This window comes from Stomoxys calcitrans, chromosome 1, assembly GCF_963082655.1.
Source record: "Stomoxys calcitrans chromosome 1, idStoCalc2.1, whole genome shotgun sequence".
Taxonomy (NCBI): domain Eukaryota; kingdom Metazoa; phylum Arthropoda; class Insecta; order Diptera; family Muscidae; genus Stomoxys; species Stomoxys calcitrans.
In genome coordinates, this window is record NC_081552.1 from 119,587,180 (window position 1) to 119,601,802 (window position 14,623).

The 14,623-nt window shown below is 36.1% G+C and overlaps 1 protein-coding gene across 1 annotated transcript in view; it reads left to right on the forward strand.

Annotated features, from left to right (window-relative positions):
* The window catches only part of LOC106092402 (delta-1-pyrroline-5-carboxylate synthase), a 336,045-nt gene that overhangs the window by 81,594 nt on the left and 239,828 nt on the right, over window positions 1–14,623 (forward strand). The window contains exon 2 of the mRNA XM_059361090.1: window positions 10,082–10,246. Within this exon, the coding sequence (XP_059217073.1) occupies window positions 10,082–10,246 (165 nt within the window). The remainder of the gene's footprint in view (window positions 1–10,081; window positions 10,247–14,623) is intronic.

The window sequence follows — 14,623 nt, forward strand, 5'->3', positions numbered from 1 at the left end:
AATTCTTATCCGATTGGGATGAAATTTTGCACGTAGTATTTTGTTATAATATCCAACAACTGTGCCAAACATGGTTCAAATCGGCTTATAACCTGATATAGCTGCCATATAAACCGATCTTGGGTCCTGACTTCTTGAGCCTCTAGAGTGCGCAATTCTTATCCGATTGGGATGAAATTTTGCACGACGTGTTTTGTTATTATACCCAAGAACTGTGCCAAGAATGGTTCAAATCGGTTTATAACCTGATATAGCTGCTATATAAACCGATCTTGGGTCTTGACTTATTGAGCCTCTAGAGTGCGCAATTCTTATCCGATTGGAATGAAATTTTGCACGACGTGTTTCGTTATTATATCCAACAACTGTGATTTAGCTGCCATATAAACCGATCTGGGATCTTGACTTCTTGAGCCTCTAGAGGCCGCAATTATTATCCGATTTGCCTGAAATTTTGTACGACCGATTCTCTCATAACCATTAACATACTTATTTATTATGGTCTGAATCGGTCTATAGCCCGATACAGCTCCCATATAAATCGATCTATCTATTTTACTTCTTGAGCCCACAAAAAGCGCAATTCTTATTCGAATTGGCTGACATTTTACACAGGTCTCCAACATAAATATAATTTAATTGTGGTCTAAACCGGACCATATCTTAATATCGCTCTAATAGCAGAGTAAATCGTTTCTTATATCCTTTTTTTTGCCTAGGAAGAGATGCCGGGAAAAGAACTCGACAAATGCGATCCCTGGTGGAGGGTATATAAGATTCGGTCCGGCCGAACTTAGCACGCTTTTACTTGTTATATATATAGATAGATTAGAGATACATCAACGGCTTTGTTTCCTGAATTTAGACCATTCGAGGAGTATCGAAATTATTGTTTGGATATTATTTAATTTAGTTCACATTAAATTACTCGTTTGTAATTTATGTGTTTATACACACTAAAGAAGGATAGGGATATATTCACTTTGTTATTCCATTTGCAACATATCGAAACATGCATTAGCGATCCTATAAAATTTTACATTCTCGATCGTCGTTAAATTCTAAAACAACATAGTCATGTCTGCTCGTATGTCTTTTGAAATCACGCCACAGTCTTTAAAAATTGAGATATTAAACTGAAAATTTACACAGATTATTTGTTTGTCCACAGACAGGTTAAGTTCGAAGATGGGCTATAGCGGAATATATCTTGTCCTGGCCTCCATATAGACCGATCTAGCGATTTAAGGTCTGCGGCCCTTTAAAGCCCAATTAATTATCCGATTTTACTGAAATTTTTGCCTCAGAACCAGGGACGTAACAAGGGTCCCTCGGGCCAAAGCCCCACAAATGATTTTGTCTAAAGAAATTTAAATTAAATATAAATTAATAATATTTAATTTAAATATATTCTAAACAAAATATTTCATATATGTAATATTCTACAAAGGGACAAAATAGTAATGAAATTCTAAGTAAGAAACAAAATTTTTAATGAAATTTTTTCTAAACAAATTTTAACAAAATTTTTATAAAGACAAAATTTCAGCTTAACATTCCCTAATGACGAAACTTCAGCACTGGCCGGATCCGCTCGAAATTATTTTTTAAAGACAAAATTTCTTTAAACGCTTCCCATAGTGGTTGGTGTGTGTTGCTATCTTTGGCTTTCCTTTTCCATTTGCATTTCCGATCATTCAGCTCGTTTCGAAAGAGAAACAAACAAAAATTGTAAAAAATTAATTATTTTTTTAAGACAACATTTTAATTTAATTTTTTCTAAACAAAAACAATTTTTGTCGTTGAATTTATTTGTCCAGCTGAAACCAATATAGGGTTTGTTTTGTTTCAATTTAAAATAGACAGCATAATTTAAACCATTTTTTTAAAGTTTTCTGCAAAATGTGGTTGCGATTTAACCAAGCTCCACCATTAGTCTACTTTTCCCCAAAAAAGATTATATGCTTCCACCGCTCACTAATTAGTCAGCTGTGCAATGGCGAGCTGTGCATTGGATCATATAAGGGAACCTTTCTTCGAGCACAGTAAGAAAGGTAAACTACCAGCTGTCAATAACTCAGACTCTAAAAGAACATCTAGCATCAGCAACACACACAATGCCAAAAACCTGTTAACCAGCAATCTTCGCTTGCCTACAAGTTACTTTTTTATGAGTGTGCCCGTTAATTCATCTTGTTTTGCGCTACTTTATTTTGGTTATTTCATTTTGTTGTTGGATTTATTTGTCCAGTTGAAACCAATACAGGGTTTGTTTTTGTTTCTATTCAAAATAGAAAGCAAATTAAATGCGATTTATGCATTGGACAGGCAAAATGTTTATAAATAAACAAGTAAAAAGGCTTAAATCATAATCCGGTGAAAATTGCATTATTTATGCCCCAATAGCAGCTTTATCGAAATATGGTCCAGACCAAATTTGACACGGATATTGAGTTTTCTAATGAGTACAAGTCAATGTTCAATTCTGTGGAAAAAATATTAGTCTTTTTGGTAGCCATATAAAGGGTGATTTTTTTTGAGGTTAGGATTTTCATGCATTAGTATTTGACAGATCACGTGGGATTTCAGACATGGTGTCAAAGAGAAAGATGCTCAGTATGCTTTGACATTTCATCATGAATAGACTTACTAACGAGCAACGCTTGCAAATCATTTTCAGTGAAATCATTTTCAGTGAATCGACAAATTTTGTTCAGCGATGAGGCTCATTTCTGGTTGAATGGCTACGTAAATAAGCAAAATTGCCGCATTTGGAGTGAAGAGCAACCAGAAGCCGTTCAAGAACTGCCCATGCATCCCGAAAAATGCACTGTTTGGTGTGGTTTGTACGCTGGTGGAATCATTGGACCGTATTTTTTCAAAGATGCTGTTGGACGCAACGTTACGGTGAATGAACACATTTCGAACCGAACACTGATTTTGGTAATAAAATTCAATGATTTGCAAGCGTTGCTCGTTAGTAAGTCTATTCATGATGAAATGTCAAAGCATACTGAGCATCTTTCTCTTTGACACCATGTCTGAAATCCCACGTGATCTGTCAAATACTAATGCATGAAAATCCTAACCTCAAAAAAATCACCCTTTACTTATAGGGTAGGTGTAGGGTATTATTCAGCCGGCACCGCCCGACTTTTGCTTTTCCTTACTGGTTTTAATATAAAAACCATCAATTGCAACAAGACACTTAAACGGATTCAAGAAATCTCACTGCTAAGGATTTTGAGAAATTTTTTCGTTTGATTTTTGGCATTTCCCCCAAATCATGACGAGAAAAATTGTTGTAACGCCAATCCAAATTTAATTTCGATACCTTTTTCCCAACTCGAGCTATTTTTCGTCGTTAATGGGTTAATGCATTTTATTTAAAGACCGAAAAGAAATATTTTTTTTCAAAAAAAAAAAAAAAAAATTGTGATTGTTTTAAACGAAAAGTTATTAAAAGATTCCTTAAGCCAAAATCTTAAAGGAATTTTGTTGCCAAAAAATTTTTTGATATAAATTCTTTCAAAAGATAAACATTTAACAAAAATTTTCTAAGGCATAATTCTATACAAATTTTCTCTTAAGGGTTGCTATTCTATTCTGCCTTCGGAATAGTCGCATAAATCTTTAATTATTCCGTGATCGAAATTTGACAGTTTTGATTTGTTTTTATTTTCATAACAAAAGACGTTTTTTACCTGTATTAATGGTTTCACTATTTTTTCGCAAATATATAAAATAACAAAAGTAAAGAACGGAACACTGAAACCAATAAAACAAAAATGATGTCAAGCGTTGCCGCCAAAATATCTTTTTGCATGTTTCCTCACCTAAACGGAGTACTACTTTTTCGCCTATTTTCCTCCGGCGTATCATCGACGTTTTCTTTATATGGAGTTTGAAAGCATTCCTCCTGAAAGGCTGAACAGATTACCTAAAATAATCACCAGATTAATTTACCATTTCGTTTTGTTTCTTGGAATCCCATAAGAGGCAAAAATTCTAGTAGAAATTTGTTAGTTCTGTTGGATTTGACCGTTGACTTGAGCACAGTGGAATATTATTTAAACATTTTAAAATTAATTCTTTGAATTTTTGGTTTTCTTCCAAGAAAATCTTTTTACAATGAAATGATTTCCTTATGTGTTATGTACGAAAATCTTTCATGAAATTCAACGTGTCAAATTGCATGTTTACAAAAAGGTGGGTATTAAATTGGTAATTTACAGTGAGATACCCTTGTTTTTAACGATTACTTCTTTGCAAATTTACAAAAATATCACAGATAACATAACATTTTTTTTAAATTTTGTCATAAAAATGGGAATGCTCTAATGAATGAAATCAGAAAATCTACGTTTTTTTATATGGAGTTTGACAGCATTCTGCCTGAAAAGTGAAACAGAATACTCAGCTTAATTCTCGTTTTAAAGGGTGATTTTTTTGAGGTTAGGATTTTCATGCATTAGTATTTGACAGATCACGTGGGATTTCAGACATGGTGTCAAAGAGAAAGATGCTCAGTATGCTTTGACATTTCATCATGAATAGACTTACTAACGAGCAACGCTTGCAAATCATTGAATTTTATTACCAAAATCAGTATTCGGTTCGAAATGTGTTCATTCACCGTAACGTTGCGTCCAACAGCATCTTTGAAAAAATACGGTCCAATGATTCCACCAGCGTACAAACCACACCAAACAGTGCAATTTTCGGGATGCATGGGCAGTTCTTGAACGGCTTCTGGTTGCTCTTCACTCCAAATGCGGCAATTTTGCTTATTTACGTAGCCATTCAACCAGAAATGAGCCTCATCGCTGAACGGTGAATGAACACATTTCGAACCGAACACTGATTTTGGTAATAAAATTCAATGATTTGCAAGCGTTGCTCGTTAGTAAGTCTATTCATGATGAAATGTCAAAGCATACTGAGCATCTTTCTCTTTGACACCATGTCTGAAATCCCACGTGATCTGTCAAATACTAATGCATGAAAATCCTAACCTCAAAAAAATCACCCTTTACAATGTGGGAGCTACATCCAATTCTGAGCCAATTTTGATGGACCTCGTTTGTTGTTGATGGACCTCGGTTGTTTTCAGATGGGTTATTACACAACACGTATCAAATTTCGAGCAAAGCAAATATGTTCAAACTGTAATAACTACGTTTGGTAAATAACATGCAAATTACAGAAAATCTGATGAAAATATATATAGGAGCTATATCATAATCTGAACCGATTTCGAGCAAACTTCTCAGCTATTAAGGAAGTCGTCGACGAAAGCGTTGTGCAAAATTTTGGGAAGATTGGTCAATAAATGCGCTTGGAGTGAAAATCGGGCGATATACTATATATATGAGAGCTGTATCTAAATATGAACCGATTTCAAGCAAACTTCTCAGATATTGTGGTAGTCGTCGAGGTCGAATCATTGTGCAGAATTTTGGAAAGATTGGTCAATAAATGCACTTGCTGTGAAGTTAAAATCCGGCGATATATATATGATAGCTATATCTAAATCTGAACCGATTTCCATGATTAATTAATGTCGAGAGTCAAGAGAAAATCCTCCCTGCCAAATTTCGAGTGAATCTGTTAACAAGTGAGCATTTTATTGCATTATTACGGCAAATCGGACGGACATGTATATGGGAGCTATACATTTATTCACATATTTTTTCCCCATTTCAATAGGCTTCGTCTCTAGACCGCAATATGCCTATTCCAAATTTAAAGACGATAGGACGAAAACTGCGACCTGTTCTTTGCTCACAAATTAACATAGACAAACTTTATAGAACCAGAAAGTCATTCTGAATCGATTGGTACACTTATCAATTCATCAGAATCGGACTATGGATCCGAAGGTAAGGCGTAATGGATTTAAATTTTGCCTTAAATATATATATTGACATTTCTATATACAATAGAAAACAAGTAAAAAGGCATTAAGTTCGGCCGGGCCGAACTTTGGATACCCACCATCTCGGGTATATATGTAAACCACCTTTCATCAAAATTCGGTGAAAATTTCATACCTTATGTCCCATATCAGTTGTATCAAAATAAATTTCGATTTGGAACAAATACTAATAAGTACAGTAGCTATATCTAAAAATAAACCGATCTGAACCATATACGACACGGATGTATGAAAGTTTAACATAAGTCACTGTGTTTTGACACAGAAATCGGATCATAAATGTGCCTTTTATGGGGCCAAGACTTTAAATCGAGTTATCGGTCTACATGGCAGCTATATCCAAATCTGGACCGATTTGGGCCAAGTTACATAAAAATGTCGAAGAGCCTAACACAAAACACTGTCCCAAATTTCGTCGAAATCGGACAATAAATGCCTCTTTTATGGGCCTAAAACCTTAAATCGAGAGATCGGTCTATATGGCAGCTATATTGAAATCTGGACTGATCTGGGCAAAATTGAAGAAGGACGTCGAAGAGCCTATCTGAACTCACTGTCTCAAATTTCAGCGACATCGGAAAATAAATGCGTCTTTTATGGCCCAAAACCTAAAACCTAGATATCGGTCTATATGGCAGCTATATCCAAATCTGGACCGATCTAAGCCAAATTGACGAAAGATGTCGATGGGCCTAACACAATTCACTGTCCCAAATTTCAGCGAAATCGGATAATAAATGTGGCTTTTGTGGGCCTAAGAACCCTAAATCGGAGGATCGGTCTATATGGCAGCTATATCCAAATCTGACTCGATCTGGACCAAATTTACGAAGAAAGTCGAAGTGCCTACCACAACTCTCAGTCCCAAATTTCAGCGAAATCGGATGATAAATGTGGCTGTTATGGGCCTTAGACCCTAAATCGGAGGATCGGTCCATATCGCAGCTATATCCAAATCTGGACCGATCTGGACCAAATTGACGAAAGATGTCGAAGGGCCTAACAGAACTTACTGTCGTGAATTTCAGCACATCTGATAATTAATGCGGCTTTTATGGGCCTAAGACCCTAAATCGGCGGATCGGTCTATATGGGGGCTATATCAAGATATAGTCCGATATAGCCCATCTTCATGCTTATGGACAAAAAAGGAGTCTGTGCAAAATTTCAGCTCAATACCTCTATTTTTAAAGACTGTAGCGTCATTTCAACAGACAGACGGACGGACATGTCTAGATCGTCTTAGATTTTTACGCTGATCAAGAATATATACTTTATAGGGTCGGAAATGGATATTTCGATGTGTTGCAAACGGAATGACAAAATGAATATACCCCCATCCATCCTTATAACTATTTATCCAAAATGTAGTGTAGCATAATGAAACATTTTATTGAAATTCGAGGTTATGTTGTCAAAAGAGATTTTCGCTGAAATTAAGTCCTTAAAAAAATTCATTACAATTTAGTCTTTCAAAAAAAACTTTACTGAAATTTTTATACCCACAACCGAAGGATGGGGGTATATTCATTTTGTCATTCCGTTTGCATTACATCGAAATATCCGTTTCTGACCTTATAAAGTATATATATTCTGGATCAGCGTAAAAATCTAAGACATTCTAGCCATGTCCTTCCGTCTGTATGTTGAAATCACGCTAAAGACTTTGAAAATAGAGATATTGAGCTGAAATTTTGCACTGATTCTTATTTTTTTGGTCCAATAAGCAGGTTAAGTTCGAAGATATGCTATATCGGACTATATTTTGATATAGGCCCCATGTAGACCGATCCGCCGATTTAGGGTCTTAGGCCCATAAAAGCCACAATTGTTATCCGATTTTGCTGAAATTCGGTACAGAGAGTTAAGTTAGCTCAGGTCCAGAGTTGGATATTGCTGCCATATATACCGATCTCTCGATTTAAGGTCTTAGGCTCATAAAATTCACATTAATGTCCGATTTCGCCGAAATTTAGGACAGTGAGTTGTGTTAGGCACTTCAATATTATTCTTCAATTTGGCTTAGATCGGTCTAGATTTGGATATAGCGCCATATAGACCGATCTCTCGATGTAAGATTTTGGGCCCATGAAAGACGCATTTGTTGTCCGATTTCGCCGAAATTTGGGATAGTGAGTTGCGTTAGGCTCTTCAACAACTTTCTGCATTTAGGCCCAGATCGATTCAGATGTGGGTATAGCTGCCATATAGACCGATCTCTCGATTTAAGGTTTTGGGCCCATAATAGGCTCATTTATTGTCCGATTGGGACAGTGAGTTGTGTTAGTATATGTGTCGTATATGGTTCATATTGATCTATATTTGAAATTTAATTTGAAATTTAATCTGTAAAAAATCTTATTAAAAAAATTTCTTTAAATAAAATATTTTGTTTGTTAGCCTGAAAAACTTTTCCAAAGATATTGCTTCAATCTACAAAAAGTAATCGTAAAACATATTTATTTTCACTGTGAAACCATCTTAAATGAGGAAATGTGTTAAAATAATATGAGTCAGCAGACTTTTATTTAAGAAAGCAAGTTTAATATTACAATTACGGTTGCCACTAGGTCAATTGACATCAATTATTGGGAAAATAATGAAAACAAGTAAAAATGCGTTAAGTTCGACCGGGCCGAAGTTTAGATACCCACCACCTCGCATATATATGTAAACCACCTTTCATTAAAATCCGGTGAAAATTGCACATCTTATGTCCGCATAGCACTTATATCGAAATATGTTCCGATTCGGACCAAATAGTAATCGGTACAAGTCATTGTTCGATTGTGTATAACAAAATATTGGTCTTTTTTGTAGCTATATCTAAAAATAAACCGATCAGAACCATATACGACACGGTTCTGGGGACATAAGTCACTGTGTCAAATTTCAGTGAAATCGGATTATAATTGCGCCTTTATGGGGCCAAGACTTGAAATCGAGATATCGGTCTACATGGCAGCTATGTCCAAATCTGGACCGATTTGGGCAAAATTGCAGAAAAATGTCGAAAAGCCTAACACAACGCACTGTCCCAAATCTCGGCGGAATCGGACAATAAATGCGCCTTTTATGGCCCCAAAACCTAAAACCGGGTGATCGGTCTATATGGCAGCTATATCCAAATCTTGACCGATCTAGGCCAAATTGATGAAGGATTTCGGAGAGCCTAACACAACTCACTGTCCCAAATTTCAGCAAATAGGATAATAAAAGTGGATTTTATGGGCCTAAGACCCTAAATCGAAGGATCCGTCTATATGGCAGCTATATCCAAAACTGGACCGATCTGGGCCAAATTGACGAAGGATGTCGAAGGGCCTAACACAACTCACTGTCTCAAATATCAGCAAAATAGGATAATAAATGTGGATTTTATGGGCCTAAGACCCTTAATCGGAGGTTCGGTCTATATGGCAGTATCCAATGTAGTACCAAATTTTCACCACGGGATCATTATGCTCCATCTGGGAAAATTTCAAGAAAATTGGTTCAACCGTTTTTAAGACTATAAGGAACACACAAACAAACATACATACAAACAACCCGACAAACAAACACAAATTGATTTTTATATATAAGAAGAAGATATTCGAGGTGGTGGGTATTCAAAGTTCGGCCCGGCCAATTTTAACGCATTTTTGCTTGTTCTTTTTAAATGGATGCATTTAGACTGGGAGTAGGTGGATTGGTTGGAAGACTAAGCATTAAAAGTAGGGCTTGGAATTTGTTTGCAACATTTTTTGGTACTTTGGACACTATAAAGAGGCTAAAAACTTTACCAGCATATCGAAAATTGTGTGCCATCGTTTTATTAGAGCAAGAGTAAGAACAGTTAAATATTTTTAATGAAGAGACATTTTACATTTCCCCCTCCTTTTCCTCTATCACCACTACAACATCTCCATCTTCATCACCATCTCATTATCAGCTTTGGCATTACCGTTGTTGTCACCGTCATCATTGACGATGTGGCTGCTCCATATCTTCATGGGAACATGAAATCCCATGAAAGTGGTTTACTTGAGTTTAAATTATGCAGCCATTTAGCAATGAGTCTTTGGGGGTTCTGTTATCATTCTGTTTGTTTCGTTTATTTATTTTCTGTTTGTTTTGTTGTTTATTTGTCTGTTTTATTAGGTGACTACGCCAGAGAAACGTTTGGAGAGAAAGCAGCCCACATTCAGCGAAAGAAGTCAACTGAAATACGCCCGCCGCCTGGTCGTAAAGCTTGGAAGTGCTGTTATCACCCGCGAAGATAACCATGGCCTTGCCCTTGGACGTCTGGCCTCGATTGTTGAGCAGGTTAGTGAACATATTTGTTATTTGTATTTATTTATTATTAATTAAACTGAATCATTATTCGGTGCATACACGCAAAAAAAGTAACGCGTTTGGGACATTTTTAAGAGAATCCAAATACTTTTATTACGAAGTTTTTCTTTTATCGTAACTATGCAACCTTTCGCTTCAACATATCAAATGTTAGCCATTGAATTATCGAATGTAACTACCTTTATTAATTGTAAACTCTTTAGTAAATTCGATTACGGTAACAGTGCCTTTTTTTGTTGTAAAACCAAAAAATCTTAAATGGCAATAAATTTTGCCGCAAACGTTTATTCATTTACCGGACCAATAATTATTTTCATGTGTCTCTACTACTAGAGCGTATATACCAGTGATGGATAACAATTGATGGGCGGTTGGTAAACTCGGAAATTGAAATTTTTTTAAAGTTTCACCATAGGTACGTCCAATGACAAAAATCATTAAAGCAACATGGAAGGATTTTAATATATTTGTGTATTATAATGTCAAAATAAATCCAAATATATTCTGGAAGTGTTTGAATTACCAACTTTGATAATGCCTATAATTGGTAAAAATTTGAGTTAGAATTGTGTTACCACATTAAATTGAACTTGACATCCTCCTCAATATGCACAATCTATTTAAAAATTAAAAAAATAATATACATATACATAAGCATGGCGTTAAATTAATTTATAAGTAAAGAAAAGCTAGTTGAAACTCCAAACAACATTTTGTATACGAAGAATGAAAAGTTTTGTCAGTGTAAAAAAATCTTTATATTTGCCACAAATTCTTGTATGAATTTATCGCAAAAAGACACGTACTTTTGTTGTAAACAAAATCCAACGTTTTTCAGAAAAGAAGTTTACTTAACTCAGTTTTCTTTTATGTGAAACTAATTATTGCTTTGCGTGTATGAGGGTGAAAACACAGCATATAACTCGGGCTTGTTTTATGCGATTATTATACCAGTTTATCAAAGTTCATATTATGGAGTATATTCTTCCTAAATTGCTTTAATTTTGAATGTAAAATTTCAAATTACATTAAAGACAAGTTTCTGTTAAATCGTTTTTTTATTTAGGTGCGTTGGTTCTGTGAATTGACTACATGAGCCGATTTTTATACCCACCACCATATAACCACCATAACACCTCGACGTTTTGATCTCTGACCCCATAAAGTATATACAGTCAAAAAAATATTTACGTACACATGTGTCTAGCAAATAAAATGGCTTTATTCTCACCATTAATATATTTATATTCTTTGTTTGCCTAAAAAGAGATAGCGCGCAAAGAACTCGACAAATGCGATCCATGGTGGAGGGTATATTAGATTCAACCCGGCCGAACTTAGCACGCGATTACTTGTTCTCTCTCGATTTATTGCGTTTTAAAATTAATTTTATTAGTTTTGTCCGTGCAATAGATGTGCCTCTTTTACAATGCCCCACGTACTAAGATTAGAAATAACTTACTTACTTTACTTTAATTGGCTATGACAGAATATTTCTTCTATTAGCCGAACGTAGAATAGCGATCCAAATGCCTCGATCTTCTGCGCTCATTCTAAAATCTCTGACACCAAGTTTCGAGGTGTCTCCCACTACTTGATCTTTTCATCGGGCTTTTGGTCTTCCCGGTTTGCGTGTACCACCGTGTTTGCCTTCAAAACACTTCTTTGCTGGAGCTACTTCATCCATTCTCACAACATGACCTAGCCAACGCAATCGTTGTATTTTGATGCGTGTTACTATGCTATCGTCGTCATACAGCTCGTGGTTCATACGTCGCCTATATTCTCCGTTAACGCAAACTGGACCATATATTTTACGAAGAATCTTTCTCTCAAATACTCCAAGCACTGCCTCATCTGCTTTCACAAGTACCCATGCTTCAGAACCATATAACAGCACGGGTAGTATCAGTGTCTTGTAAAGTGTAGTCTTCGTCTGTCGAGAGGTGGCCTTGTTTCTAAACTGCTTACTTAGTCCAAAGTAGCAAAGATTAGAAATAAACGAAGAAAATTAAGAGAAGAGAGAATTTTAACATGACTGTGTATGAACAATGAACCTGATTGGGCTGGTTTTCAATCGATTGTGAACACTATTTTGCTTTTAAACTTTAAATTATTTTAACAAAGCACTTTTTAGCTTCTTTTTGTTAATTAACTTGAGTTTTTTGGTCTTGGTAGTCTTTGGTGTTGGTTGTCTTTGACGCATTTCTCTAACCAACCTTTATGGTGAAACAGGATAATAACCATTACTGCAATAAGTAATCTCAATTACATTGAAATTGAAAAAACGACTGTAGAAACCACTTAAAAAATTAATAAGAAATACATATTTTTTAAACCGAATTTCCGGGGCCGAATTAATGAGTACGCCTTTGTATCGAATGAGATTTCGTCACGTATCGAATGGATGTATTACTTCGAAAGCCGTCGTATCGAAATTTTTCAAATGGCTACCCATTATATTTTGCACCATAGTTGATTTGAACATATGTATGTGTCAAAAACAAAAGAAAACAAGTAAAAGCGTGCTAAGTTCGGCCGGGCCGAATCTTATATTCCCTCCACCATGGATCGCATTTGTCGAGTTCTTTTCCCGGCATCTCTTCTTAGGCAAAACAGGATATAAGAAAAGATTTGCTATGCTATTAGAGCGATATCAAGATATGGTCCGGTTTGGACCACAATTAAATTATATGTTGGAGACCTGTGTAAAATGTCAGCCAGTTCGAATAAGAAGTAAAGTCCCCAGATCTGTTTATATGACAGCTATATCAGATTATGAACCATATTTGGCGCAGTTGTTGGCTATCATAACAAAATACTACGTGTCAAAATTCATTCAAATCGGATAAGAATTGCGTCCTTTAGAGGCTCAAGAAGTCAAGACCCAAGATCGGTTTATATGGCAGCTATATCAAAACATGGACCGATATGGCCCATTTACAATACCAACCGACCTACACTAATAAGAAGTATTTGTGCAAAATTTCATGCGGCTAGCTTTACGCCTTCGGAAGTTAGCGTGCTTTCGACAAACAAACGGACGGACGGACGGACAGACGGACGGACATGGCTAGATCGACATAAAATTTCACGACGATCAAGAATATATATACTTTATGGGGTCTCAGACGAATATTTCGAGTAGTTACAATCAGAATGACGAAATTAGTATACCTCCCATCTTATGGTGGAGGGTATAACAAGTAAAAGCGTGCTAAGTTCAGCCGGGCCGAATCTTATATACCCTCCACCATGGGTCGCATTTGTCGAGTTCTTTTCCCGGCATCTCTTCTAAGGCAAAAAAAAAAGGATAAAAGAAAAGATTTGCTCTGCTATTAGAGCGATATCAAGATATGGTCCGGTTCGGACCATAATTAAATTATATGTTGGAGACCTGTGCAAAATGTCAGCCAAATCGAATAAGAATTGCGCCCTTAAGGGCGAAATCATTATTCGATTTGACTGAAATTTTACACAATGACTTCTACTGTGTCTCCAACATACATTCCATTATGACCCAAATCGAACCATAACTTAATATAGCTCCAATAGCAAAGCAATTCTTTTCTTTTTATACCCTCCACCATAAGATGGGGGGTATACTAATTTCGTCATTCTGTTTGTAACTACTCGAAATATTCGTCTGAGACCCCATAAAGTATATATATTCTTGATCATCGTGACATTTTATGTCGATCTAGCCATGTCCGTCCGTCTGTCCGTCCGTCCGTCCGTCCGTCCGTCCGTCTGTCTGTCGAAAGCACGCTAAGTTCCGAAGGAGTAAAGCTAGCCGCTTGAAATTTTACACAAATACTTCTCATTAGTTTAGGTCGGTTGGTATTGTAAATGGGCCATATCGGTCCATGTTTTGATATAGCTGCCATATAAACCGATCTCGGGTCTTGACTTCTTGAGCCTCTAGAGTGCGTAATTCTTATCCGATTGGAATGAAATTTTGCACGACGTGTTTTGTTATGATACCCAACAACTGTGCCAAGTATGGTTCAAATCGGTCCATAACCTGATATAGCTGCCATATAAACCGATCTTGGGTCTTGACTTCTTGAGCCTCTAGCGTGCGCAATTCTTATCCGATTGGAATGAAATTTTGCACGACGTGTTTTGTTATGATACCCAACAACTGTGCCAAGTATGGTTCAAATCGGTCCATAACCTGATATAGCTGCCATATAAACCGATCTTTGGTCTTGACTTCTTGAGCCTCTAGAGGGCACAATTCTTATCCGATTTAAATGAATTTTTGCACGAAGTATTTCGTTATGATATCCAACAACTGTGCCAAGTATGGTTGAAATCGGTCCATAATCTGATATAGCTGTCATA